Source organism: Thamnophis elegans, chromosome Z, assembly GCF_009769535.1.
Source record: "Thamnophis elegans isolate rThaEle1 chromosome Z, rThaEle1.pri, whole genome shotgun sequence".
NCBI classification, from domain to species: domain Eukaryota; kingdom Metazoa; phylum Chordata; class Lepidosauria; order Squamata; family Colubridae; genus Thamnophis; species Thamnophis elegans.
Window position 1 is genome coordinate 85978209 of NC_045558.1, and position 14218 is coordinate 85992426.

General features: G+C 37.2%; 1 protein-coding gene across 1 annotated transcript; it reads left to right on the forward strand.

Moving 5' to 3' along the window:
- Positions 1-2178: 2178 nt before the first annotated feature.
- CWC25 (CWC25 spliceosome associated protein homolog) lies at positions 2179-13450 on the forward strand. The gene is made up of 10 exons (XM_032237393.1): positions 2179-2295; positions 3095-3267; positions 5123-5359; positions 5870-5939; positions 6882-7000; positions 8090-8144; positions 8411-8556; positions 8985-9068; positions 9810-9971; positions 11169-13450. The coding sequence occupies exons 1-10, from the start codon at positions 2278-2280 to the stop codon at positions 11281-11283; spliced, it is 1179 nt and encodes a 392-aa protein (XP_032093284.1). The 5' UTR covers positions 2179-2277; the 3' UTR covers positions 11284-13450.
- The last annotated feature ends 768 nt before the right edge of the window (positions 13451-14218 follow it).

Here is a 14218-nt window from a genome sequence, read left to right on the forward strand (position 1 = left end):
GCACGAAGACCTTCCCCCACCACCCCCTCCCCACAATCAAAGAGCCTCGCCCTTGTTGGCTGCCCTTTGCTGCCCTTGCATTGGAGATGGCCGGGATGCAGTAGGGCATTTGCAGAGGATCTGTAACCTTTAAAAAAAATGCCAGATTCCTTGAATGCCCACGCGTGTGCACAACGCAGCTAGGCGCAGGGAGCTCCGGGTCGTGCACGCTTGGGATGACCCGGCCATGGTGGCCAGGGAATCCTGAGGACTGAAGCGCAAGAGTACTCGAGAAGGACTAGGGTCTTGCAAAGTCCTCTAAGGAAAACGGAACCGAGAGGAACAGTGGAAGCCTCTAAATTGTTCGGCTAACTATAATCCTGCTTTTTTTTTTGGTGGTGGGAAGCGGTAGGTATGTGCGTGAGTTTGCAATGCCAAGATCAGACTGGCTTTTCGTTCCGATTCCTGAGCCCCCAGCTGTTAGTGACGGAGGAGGAGGAAGGAAGGGGTTGCATTTTGTCTGGCTTGACAGCTCATTCCTAGATTGGGATCCCCTGTCTCCCCCACCCCTTCTGCACAAGAGATCAGCAGCCCCTGGGCTGCGAGCTCCTCCCACTTCAAACAACTTTCGCTTTTGCGGCCAATGCAAGCGAACTCCTTGGTCTTTTTGTTATATTCATTTCCCTTGTAACGCACGTGTCAGCACAGCTGGCAACTCTCCTGCAGCACCTCCGCTGGCGAGGAAGAGTGGATCGGCGCTGAACGATGTCCCCCTCATCCCAAGCCCCAGAACAACTATTGCCCTCCCGGGACACGGCGCACTTCCTCTACTTGCCCGCGTCGCTAAGCCAAAAGGTTATTTCTTGCTGGCCAGAAGGTTCAATCCTGTCGCCTCGTTCCTTCGAATGAGGTGTCTCGAGGAGGGGGAAAACAGGATGCCGCTACTTTCATTTTTGGGGAGGTAGAGTGGGGAGACTTCCGGGGAATGTCAAGGGCTAACAAGGATAACGGGCAGGGAGGCTTCGGGGACTCTTTTCTTATAAGCTCGGTGAGTTGGGGGCTTGTTTGCGCAGGGCACCTTCTCTGTGCTTAGTTTAATCCTCTCCCAACCCCAGCTCAGGAATTTGGGGTTTTCTTCAGGAGAACCACCTACTGGATAGGCTTGAATGTGGGAACAAGAAGCTGATGGTCTGGGACTGATAATCATGATTTCTGAGAATCCTCCCCTGGTGATCTTCCTGGGCTCCCATGGTGCTTGGGCAGGTATCATTTTTAAGGGGTTCTGGACAGAGCATCCTCATGTGGCGGATATTGAAGAGGAGTTTCTGATGTATCTCAGCAAACCACTAACAATGAGTGAAAGATTATTAAAATGTTAATGTGTCCGTTCCTCTCCCACATCCTTTTGGGGCTAAATTTTTGCAAGGCAAGAAGAACACAGTTTTGCTAAGCTCCCCAAGTCCCAGTGTAAGCGAAAAGGGTGGAGAGAATGTCCCTTATCCCCCCCCCCCCCCAGGATTACAGGTAGATTGGAAGCTGGGGCAGTGATTTGGGAGGGGGGGAAGATAATGGCAAGAAGAAGAAGAAGAAGAAGAAGAAGAAGAAGAAGAAGAAGAAGAAGAAGACAATTGGCAAATTACTTCTAGAAGCCATTACTTCTGCTTAGAAAACTAGTGAACATGTCCATAATGTTATCAGAAGACAATTTGAAGGATAGGATTTTTTAAAACCTTTTTTTAAAAATTTTTAATCAAGAAACCCCTCCCCTCCGTCAATGGTGTCCCTCTTTGCCAATGTTAAAATCTGGTCACCTTATGATAGGTAGTTAAAAGTAGTTTCTGAATGGACTGAAATATCGCAGCAATTGAACTGGCTTAAAAATGGATGAAAGGCAAGAGATTTCCTGCTACCTGCTTACAAACTGTATAAAAATGAGATGCAAACAATCTTCCTTTAAGCCTCCCCACTTCCAAATATTATATTACTATTCACATCGTCGATAGTTGAGCCTGGGATGATGCGTTGCTATCTGACATATCAAGATCATTCATTATAATGAATATTATCAATTTTCCCAACAAAGGAACAAAAACTGCAGATTCGACAGAGGAAACTTTATACACATCTACACTTTTTTAAATCCATCACTTCCGCTTTGGGAGGACCGACGTTTGAGAGAGGTATAAAATATAACGTCATCATTCGACGCCGGTCAGCAGTCGAAGGAAAGGAAGACGCTCAGCAGTCGAAGGAAAGGAAGAGCTGCGTTGCGGCTGCAGCGGAGACTGAGCTGTCGCCATGGGGGGAGGCGACCTGGTGAGGAAAAAAGAGGGGATTGAGAGAAGCCGAGGTAGAGGGCGGCGGATGGGGGGTTGGGAAGGGAATCGAGAATTGGGGACCAGTCCGAATTGGCTTGAATAAGAGTTAATCGAAACGAAAAGCCGATTTCTTATCTCTCTTATCTTCGGGGTTCACTTACTATGTATACATCTGGATGAAAATATAGGGATATTTCGTATAATGTAATTATATACTATAATATATAATACATAATTTTATAATTATATTATTGAAATGTAAGGACGTATTTAAGGGTGGAGAGCTGAGTTGGGGGGAAAGGCTCAGTTGGAATTCAGAGTTATGAAAAGCAGTTCAGAAGAAATGGGGTAGGGACAGCAGCATACCTTCTTCAATTTAATCACTTGCTAGAGGGAAAGACCATCTTTATGGCAACCTGAGTGGCTTATCACTGTCATAATCGAAGTGTGATATTTTAGCTACTGTTTCACATATCACCAATTCATAATCTGTTTACTTTTGCTTTAGCAACTTACTATACATCAGCCATTGTTTACAAGCTATGGTTTATGGTTTAATGTATGTGGTGATCCCAGTTAGTATTCAAATGGTATATTCAACCATTTCCACGTAAGAAAAGCATAACTTTCTATGATGTGTGAATCTAGTTGGTGAGTCTATGTACTTAGTTTTAGTTCACTGAGGTTTGTATTCCCATATTTTTCTGGCTGATATTTGATATTATTTAGTACAGCTTTTGTAGAGGAATTTTTCAGATTAAATCAAGGTAAATTTAAATGCCTAATCTTGTCTATAGAATCTTAAAAAAAGCTGGCACCCACAAACCCTCCGTAATGTGGAAAAAGTTTGGAAAGCGGAACAAAAACATGAAGCTGAACGGAAGAAAATTGAAGAGCTACAACGGGAATTGCATGAAGAGCGAGCACGAGAAGAAATGCAGCGTTATGCAGAAGATGTAGGAGCTGTCAAGTATGTTAAGTTGGATTTATTGGTTTGTAAACATAGAATTATAGCACAGTAAAGAACTATTTAGGCTATCAATTCTCTACACTAATTCATTTTAAAATATCCCTGGCAGAGACTGTTTAGTCTCTATTTAAAGAATTGGAGCAAAGGGAAAACATTACATCTTTGGATAATTGATTCCATTATTGAAATATTTATTTACTTTGAATGTTCAGTCAGAATTTGCCTTTTCAACAGATTTGTTGAAATAAAAAAATACTATGTCTTCTGCATTCCCATAATGCTTAACAAAGCTATTCAATTTCAAAATGATATAATATTCAAACAAGATATGTGTTCTTGATATTTCCATAGTAATTCCTGCTAATTGTTTTCAAGCATAAACAAGTTATTGTTACGTGCTTTCGAATCACGTTTTAACTTGTTAAAGATTTTAAAACCATTTACTGTCTTCTAGTTATTTAGCACTTCCCCGGTTCTCTAGGATTTCTTAGTGAAAATATAATTGAAGACTTAGCTAAACCATCCTAAAATTCAGTTCATTTAAATCTGAAGAGTTAACTGATTAACATTTAACAGAATTTCTTCCTGAAGGGTCAGTTCTGCCTCTCAAAATTGCCTAATGGAACATTTATCTTCATTACAGATGACTGAGTGCAAAATAGCTTTGCATTTTCATTATTGTCTCTTAATATTTTTCATTGTCATTGTACTTGTGAGCTATCTGTACCCTTATTTTAAGACTTGGCTCTGTTATATGTACTATGTGTTATCCTTTTTAGATCTTTATTAAGCTTTTTTTGCAACTATATTGGTTTCATAACTTGTTACAGATAAAAAGATAAAGATATAAAGCATACCTCAGCTAACATTTTAATACCAAAAGAAATACAAGGCAAGGAGTATTGCCACCATCTTTAACTGTCTTTAAGTGATCTATATATATACATATATATGATCTGTGCATAATATCCTGGTTTGCAAGTGACTGGCATAATATCTTCTAGATTGAAACTCTAGAATGTAAAGTAATTAAAGGTGATACTGTTCTGTATATTTGAAATGCATTTCCCTTGTCACTGCCATCATCTTATCCAAATTATATTTTAAGACAAATTTGAAGGGACAAAGACTGAAATTTTAGTTTATTTCAGTTTGAAGATTTAAACACTGACCTTATCATCCAATTATAGTACTTAAAATTTGATAGCATTTGACTTCTTAGCAGCCAAATTGATGAACTTCTCTAATTCAAATTTAAAAAGTGGATAGTTACAGAAACAAGATTCTCATTTGGAAATCTAATGCTTCTTGATAAAGATTTTTTTATTCAATTAAAATGTATTTTAATTAATATTAATTTTCATTTAATAAAACTACGAAGATCATTGGAAAAATAAAATGTATCCCTTCAGTTCGCATCACTTCAGGAGGACCGGTTGTTAACTTTCTGAGCAGTTTGGTAAATTGGTTGTTGGGAGAAATTAGGGCATAGAATTGGTTGTTAAATTATTTGAATTGCACCGCTGCCCTTTCCTCTAACAATTGTATTTCACTTCTGTCACCCCTGGGGAAATTATGATTTTGATAAGTATCATCATGTGTTTTCTCACATTCAGAAATTAAAATTTCATTTCTTGCATTTAGCATTCCCCCAACTCATCCCAAGTTCTAGACTTATCTACATGTGTAATGTGTTCTCATCCTCTTTGTAACCTCAGACCCCAAGAAATATTAAATATTCTGCTGTAAGATGGATTTACCTATTACAGTAATTCTTTGGTTTTTTTTTTAATTTGCATCTTCTTTTCTGACTAAGTTTTTAAAAATATTTTTTAATATTTTCCAAATAAATTAGAAAAAAAGATGAAAAGTTGGAATGGATGTATCAAGGACCAGGTGGCATGGTGAACAGAGATGAATACCTTATGGGGCGCCCAGTTGACAAGTATGTCTTCGAGACAACAGAGGACAAGGAGGCAGGCTGTTCTTCTGAGACTGGCCTTCTGCCAGGCTCTATCTTTGCCTCCACAGGTGCCAATTCTGCCTTGGATATGGCTAGCAAGATTCGGGAAGACCCTCTTTTTATGATAAGGTAATTAGGGTTCTTTTCAGTGTGAAAAAGTGGCAGAAAGTATATAAATAAAATAAATAATAAATGAATGAGTAAGTGAGGTGATGGCCTGGTTGATTTATAAAATGAAAGTATTGAAGTGTCCCTGATATTAACATTTTTAAAAACCTCAATTATTCCCATTAATGTCTACATTGCTTCTCTGACATTTTGTGCTAAATTTGATCAGAGATGCTAATCCTGTAGATTTGAGTATTCAGATGCTGTAACTATATCTATTTATTAGGAAATCTGGTCACTAATCTTATATAAGATAATCTAAATCCAATTATAATCAGTAAAAGCAAAATAAATAAAGCCAATCAAGTTTTGATAAAGATAGAATTTAATACCAATACTTGTAGAAGATATAATCCAATACCTGTGGAAGATCATAGGTGTCAACCTCTAATCACAAATGTATAGTATTGAAGTATAATATGTGAATTTCATATGAACATTACTTAATAAATTAATATTTTGTCTGTATAGGAAGAGGGAGGAAGAGAAGAAACGTGACGTTCTGAACAATCCTGTAAAAATGAAGAAGATCAAAGAACTGGTATGCTAATGCTGAGTGCTCTGAATGTAAACATCCAAATGGTTCTGAATTCCAGGATGACAATTTTACGTATATTGAACAAAATTTAATGGGGCTTTTTTCCCCCAGTTTGATGTACTTGTTAAGATGTACTTAGTCAGAAGACTAAGTTCTAGTTCTGCCTTGGGCATGGAAAACTGGCTGCCTGACTTTGGGCCAGTTATTCTCTTTCAATGCAACTCATCTCACAAGGTTCTTGTTATAGAAAAAATAGGGGAAGGCAGGAGTATTAAGTATGTTTGCCATCTGGGTGGTATATAAAAAAAGTGGATCAAGTATTTAAAAATAAAATAGTTATAACATCAAATTATTATGGACAGAATTGGGAGTTTAGAGTATATATAGACAGTATGAAGTTTAATTTAGTCTCTGCTGATCTTGGTTTAAAGAGAAAGAGAATAATACACAGTATTAATGACTCAACAAAATATTAAACAGTTGCCCAATCAAATCCAAAGTCTTTTAATAGTTGCTATATTTACAACAAAAAATGTTAGAAATTAGTACAAACTGGAATGTAGTTTTCCCAAATAGTCTTGTACAAGATTGTAGCTGGAGTAAGATTTCTAAGTAACACTACTTGAAGATATGAAATTATTCCAAATATAATTAATGTAGAATAATTGCTATAAATCTTTACTCTTTTTATGGCAACCAAAATTTTCATCAACATCTTCACGAAAAGTATTAGAAAAACATTGAAATATAAAGTTTTCTGAAATAATACAAGAATATTGAGCAATGGTTCTTTGTGACTGGTCCTTCTATGGCAGCCATTTTATGAGCATGCCCATAAATATGTTCTCAAATTGTAGTAAGTGCCTGTTAGCTAAAAAGGAATTGGTTTCATATTTTAAACTCTAGTTATTATGAAACTTTTACTTCCTTTTTCAAATGTTCCAGTTGCAAAGCAGTTTGGAGAAGAAGAAGAAGAAAAAGAAAGAGAAGAAGAAGAAGAAGAAACACAAGAAACATAGGCACCATAATTCCACTAGTGGTGAAGATGAAGAGATTAAAACAAAGTATGTTTTGTACATGTTATACATTTATTCATTCATCCTACTTTAGAAGTTGGGTTACACTACTGTTCATAATTGCAGAGAAAGGAGTGGAACTCAGTCCCTCACAAATAAACGCTACTGTATAAAGAGCCTTTTGCTATTTTAAAGGTGGCATATGTAGACTCGTTCAGCAACTGTTCAAAATCATGAAGACACTGAACAATAGTACTTATAACCTGTTCTCAGAGTTCCAGCCATCATAACCCCCACCCAGTCATGATCACAATCCATATGCTTGGCAAACAGCTTGCACTTAAAATACCAGTAGTTGCAGTATACCATGGTCGCACGATTACCACTTGTGTGATCTTTGCTAGTTTCCCATAAAGTTAGGCAATAGGGAAGCCAGTAGGAAAAGTTTCAAGTCACTACCATAAGTCATTCCAACCACTTGTTCTCCTGAGGAACCCAACTGCAGAATACAAAAATACACTATAGCGTGCATCCTTTGCAGTCTATCCCTGATCTTACTCAGTAGCACATGCCTACCCAGCTATGCTCATGCTGCAGCAGCCATTTGTGCTCCTTACATTCTGCAGCACCTACCGGCTTTGATTACACTGCAGCAGCCAGTCACCTGTCCACTTGGCTGCTTAGAACTTGCAACTTCCTACAGGCTTTCCCATTGACTTTACTTCTTGGAAGCTGGCAGAAAGTTGCAAGGAAGTCCTCCTTTAAAAACCCATGGTCCTCACTTAACAATGGGAATGGGAACTCAGGATTGTTATTACTAAGTGATGGGTCACATGAGATTGTGCTTTATAATTGCATCACTTAGTTACAGAAATTACAGCCCCTGTTATCATTAAGCAAGGACTACCTATACTGTGATGGTTAGTGTATCTTGATAGAGACCATTGTATTCTACATATCCCAGAGGAGCCACAAATGATATATTTATCTTCATATTTGAGCTAGTGTCCGTATATGCTGGGTTTCTATTCATATGGGCTGGAATTGGTATGTACACTACCTACACATTTAAAATAATAAGGGACTTAGACCTATCACACAGATGAAGTATAAGAATTTAATTTTCTTTTGCTTTAGGTCACGGGAGAAAGTAGAACATCTCCATCCCAAAAGATCAGGATATGGATTGCAAGTATGTACTGTATTCTGTAGTATGTATTATATAATATAAAATAGAGGTGCTATTTATTGGCTTTGACTCAGGCCATGAAGTATGCAAACTCACCTATTGTCACTGAATTTTTTGCTAGTGTAGATTAACTGCCAATATCTTCACAGTCACAGTATGGGACATCTGTGTGCAGTCAGTTGAATATAGCAATATTTATTCTCTAATAAAGAAATATTTTTCCATGCTTAAACTCTTTTAAGAGAATGGCATTTTTCTCATAATGTTAGGTTCGTGATAGTGGCCATGAAAGGATGTTCCAACATAGTTTACGATCAGAGCAACAAAGCCAGTCTCCTGAAAGGCGTGTCAATAGGAACACAAATCACGAATCAAGCAGGCATAAGAGATCAAGATCACCTAGAGACAGTAAACAGTAAGCAAAAACTGGGCAACCAATTATCCTTTTCTAAGATAGATGTTATCTTAATTGCAGTGGAATTATTCAAATTTTAAATTAGGAGGTTTTTGCATACAGTAAAATGTAAGGACTGAGACTACTTGAAAGATCATTATTCTGCCATCTATTCATTGTAATTTTTAATGTAAATATTTTCAGAATTATGGAATAATTATATTCATTGTTTAGAATTAATAACAATATTAATATTTAAATTCACCACCACCATCAAATCTTGATTTGGAATGTTGCTCCTCAAAAGGCAAGTGCAGTCACTGGGTTGAAAGTGCAAGTGCAGTCACTGATAGTTTAAGATAAAAAGATTAGTAGAACAGTTTACAGTAAATAATTTTTAATAATGAATTATTATTTTCATGGAGGAAAGACATTTTTTTGAATTGCAGGGACAATGGTATGGAACAAAAAGCAAAAACAGAATATAAAAATTTTCATAAGGAGCACCAATATAGAAAACCCCAGACTTCAAGGTATGTGAATGGATATGGTATTGGTGTATTTTCAGTGGATTGTGACATAAATATATAATGTATTGCAGAAAGAATATTTTGAAAAACATGCATGCTATAATGCTTGGCAATTAAATAAAATGGTTTATAAAAATAATGAGATTCAGCAATTTTCTCTTACTTAAAAAATCATTATCATTATTGCCATTATTTAAAGAAACCAAATGTCCAACTTTTTAAGACCAATCTCTTCCAATTTGATGGGTGAATGATCTACATTACTTAGGATACTACTGAGCCTCAATCTCTGCATGTCTAAGGAGATTCTCAGTCATCCAAATCATGATTGTCGCAAAGGCACTTTTTTTTTCCCCTAAGAAAAAACAAAGTCCCGTTGCCCTTTTGGGGGGGCGAGGGAGGGAGCACTTTTGGGACTCAATTTTTGCACTTATTTCCTGCTGATTTCCAAGCACTTTGGAATCCTTTAAATACTTTTGATGCACTGGATGAAGTCAACCATTACATCAGATTTAAGGTATAAATTTGTTTAAGATTCATATGTTGCAGAAGTAGGATCCTTTTTAGGTTGAATTTAGCCAAAAACCTAATTACTATTTTGGCACTTGGTGTGTTTTGACTGGAGAACTCTATTTTCTCCACATACAATAGTCAAGAGAAAGATTACTCCATAGATTGATAATGATGATTATCATTTGAAAAGCCACTGTCCTGTCTAAAATCATATTAATCTATTTTAAACAGAAAATTATCTGCAGAAGAGCTGGAGAAAAGACGGAAAGAAATGATGGAGAATGCCAAATGGAGAGAAGAAGAAAGGAAAAACAATGTGAACAAACATAGAAAAGAAGAAGAAAAAGAGCAAGCTCTAGAAAAACTTCGCCAGTCCAATGGGAAATTTATACAGTGAGTGACCCCCCTTCCTTCTAAAATTAGGAAAGAAGCCATAGCTCAATTGGAACAGCATATATTGAACACAGAAGTTCCTGTTCAGTCTTCCTTAAAACACTCAAATGATCATTACACTTGATATAAAGCAGCAACATCCTATATTTTGGTTTGATAGTATTTTTATGCTGCATGCTTGTTTCGCCTACCAAAGTATTACCTATAAGGAGAAAATATTTTCCTTAACTTTTAAAACAGACACATTTGGAAGTTTCATACTTTTATTCAGTGTTTCTCAACCTCAACAACTTTAATGTGGACTTCAATTCCCAAAATTCCCTTGCAGGTATACTGTCTGGGAATCTGAGAATTGAAGTCCACATATCTTGCTAAGTCTGAGAAACAGTGACTTAGATTCTCTGACTACAAATAGTCTTCAACTCAACTTACCACCACAATTGAACCCAACATTTCCATTGCTAAGTGAGATGTTGTGAAATTAGTTTTGCTCCATTTTACAACCTTTCTTGCCATAGTTGTTAAGTGAGTCACTGCAATTGTTCAATTAGTAACACAGTTGTTAAGTAAACCTGGCTTCCTACTTGTCAAAAGCTCACCAAAGATCATATGACCATAGGACACTGAAACCTTCAAATGTCAGTTGCCAAGCATCTGAATTTTGATCACATGACCATGGAGATGTCACAATAATCATCAGAAAACCGTTCATAAGTCACTTTTTTCAGTGCTGTTGTAACTTCAAACAGTGATTAAATGAACTGTTGTAAGTTGAGCACTACCTGTACATGCATGTAGATGGTGCTTCTGCTGGAACAGCCAGTAAAGTGGCAAATGCAGACTGCTGGATGCAGCCTTTAAAGCAGTTCTGTGAACTTTCCAAAAGTTGAGGTTTCTTTAACAATTTGGGAAGGAATGTTTCACTCTCAATAAAATCCCTTTTTTTATCATGCATTAGTTAATCATGCATTAGTTAATTACAGAAAAATGTGAAAACAAGATAGATTTTTCTTTCATGAGAGTTCATGTTTTGCATTGCCCCACTCTAGAAGGGCATTTAAACAGGTTTTTTTTTTAAAGTATTCTGTTAATTTCCCCTTTTTTACTTCCTGTTTTTTTTTAATGAGAAATGTTATTTGAGACAAAATGGACACTTTTCTAATTCTTAATGCCCTTCTTTATTTCTTTGACCTGCAGTAATATAAAATTGGAAAGTGCATCCACTTCCTCTCTTGAAGACAGGGTGAAGAGAAACATTCACTCTATCCAAAGGACGCCAGCAGCCCTAGAAAAAAACTTCATGCATCGATGAAATTGTTTTGTATCCTATCATTGGCCCACTAAGGACTTGTTTTCGTTTTGTTTTTCTGTTTGTTTGTTTTTTCCTGAGGACCAACTGACCATTCAGGAAACCTCCTTGGGCCTGGTTATTTTTTCTTTGATCTGGATAGCACAAGAGAGTTCACTGTGATATTCCGTTACAATGTTTTCCAATTAAGGTATTTTAACTATGTACAGTTTGAGATACTACTTGTAGGCCAATTTGTTCTGCCTTTTTCTTTTATATTTTATAATATAGTGCTATAAAAAGATTATAAGAGTTTTGCTTCTCTTCCCACTGAAAGGAAAGATGGAATCAAAACAAGCAATTCTGTTATTTTTAGTGATATTACAAAGAGAATAATTATTATAGAAGTTTTCATTGTTGAATAATAATTCCTCTGCCTTTCATCTTCTTAAAATATAATATATTTGGGCTCAGGCTAACTGGGCTTACACTTCTGTTTTTCAGAATTTCTTTCCTCTCCAGAATGGTTCACATCACTTTATTTGATGCAAGATATATTGCTTGCTGTAGAAGAAAATCCCTTTCCTAAAAGGAGAGAATATTTTTTTTTTCATTTTTTTAAACTGGAGACATGAACATTTTGTTGCTTAAAATTGCTTCTATAACAAGCAAAGTTTCTTAATAGGCAAAAGGGAACAGACAAAACTCTAGGACAGCGATCTTTCATATATTCTTTTGTGATATGTAAATATTCACCTTTGTATGTCTACCCGGCATTTAATATATGTATATATCTTTATGTATCTTTTTAGTATTTTTGTGGTATTTTTAAATAGTAGTTAAATATATGTAGTTTTTTACATTCTGCATTTTACATTTACTGTACCTTGCAAGCTGCTCTGGGTACAGCTTGCAAGGTACAGTAAAAATATCAATATATACATTTAAAAATTTAAAAACTAGTAGATAAATAAGGGCATTAAAAGTCCTAGGAAAATATTATAAACCTGGGCTCTCCAACCCCTGGGCCACAGCCTACTGCCAACCCTTGAGCCGCTCAGAACTGGGCCATGTAAATGGCAGGTGGGTGTACACATGCGCATCCCCAATTGCATGAGTAACAGGTGAATGTGTGTGTATGTGCCTGCCACTCACACAAATGGAGATGCACGTGTGTGTGCACTTGCCCACCACTCACACTGAAACATCCCGTCTTCGCTGCCTCTATCCCCACCCATTGGTCCACAAAGCCAGGAAACTCTTTTAAACTATAGTAAGGAAATGACCTGTTTAAATTTAGATAGAAATTTATTGATAATATAGACATGCTCTGAAAAAAGTTGGGGGGGGGGTTGTTAATCAACAACAAATTGTTAATAACAACTTCTTTGGAAGGATTTGTAAAAGGTGCCTCTTTAATGACTAACAGTGTGATGCTGAATGGAGTAAAAGGGCTTAAAAGAAGCATGGGCCTAAGCTCTATTAAGTTTTAATACACAGTTGCAAGCATCTTAATCTGGGCAACCAGCAAAGTTGCTTTAGCGTGAGACTAATGTAAAACTGAAGAAGATCCCATTAATCACTCATAAAAACAATTCTAGATCAGTTGTGGTTTGCAAACTTAAGTTTAAAGGCTGCAACACAAGGAATACTTTGCAGTAGTCCTTGTATGAGACTACTGGTACACAATTCACCAAAGCAAACTCATTCATATAGAGATGAACCCCCTCCATCAGCCAAAGCTGATAAACAGCTTGTGCCATTTCTGTTGCATTGGATTCAGGACAATCATATATAACAAACATATTTAAGAAGGGGGAGGGAAACCAGATATAGTCCCCAAATCTTGAAATATACCTTCCAACTTTGATTCATTATTTTACACCAAGTCCCTTACAACCTGAGAATGTATGGAGGCTGTGGTGACTTGAGTGCAGAAAAGGAGAAATGTAAGCATTATTGGCCTATGCTGCTAGCATACATTTAGTAATTGTTTAACTACCACAATTGGGGAAGCAATTCCATCTCTAAGGAAGACATCATTAAGCAAGACATCACATGATTGTGGTAGACATAGCATATCATTTCTGCTGCAGTTGTTTTGCAAGACATCATATACAATCATGTAAAGAAGTATGCCCTCTTTGACTTCCGTGCTTTTATGTATCAGGGCATTGTAAAATTATGTGTCTTAAAAGTAACAGTTCTTAAAACTTCAGCTTTAATAGAGATAGTCATATTTGCTGGAAATCAATTGATCAACAGCACTTGATTACCAGCACCTAGTTATTATTTAACCACTTCATGTCTATGGAAATAGTAAGGGTGCACTTCATTTTTATACATGGCTTCTCCCTTTTGTCTTTCTTTTTGTAAAATAAATGATGACATAGTATAATACTATGATGGCGAACCTAGGTGGCACGCAGAACCCTCTCTGAGCATGCATGCTGTCGCCATCTGCTCTTTGCAGGTGCCATTTGGTTGAGCGCCAGAAAATGGTCTGGAAAATGACCAAAAGCCAGGTCATTTTCAAGCCCAAAAAACAGCCACTAAACAGTCCAAAAACATCCTGAAAACAGCCCCCCAAATGGCTAGGCATGTGCCTGCCGGCCAGCTGGTCTTCAAATTTCCGGTGCATGCACGCGTGTTCCAGTTTGGGCACTCAGTGCCAAAAAGGTTTGCCATCACTGGTATAATATGTCATGTGTTATTGTTCATCTTATTTTATAGGGGTCCCCAACCTCTGGGCTTTGGCTATAGCCTGTTAAAAACAGGGCCACAGGAGAAGATGAGCAAATGTGTGAACATGTGACGCTCTACTCGCATGAATGGAGGGCGTTTCAGTGGAGGGTACTTGTGCTCAGGCACAAAGTTCTATTCACATGAGCCGCAGGGACTTGCGCTCAGGTGCAAAGCTCCCCTTATGCGGACCTTCCGCATGAGCGCAAGTGCTCTC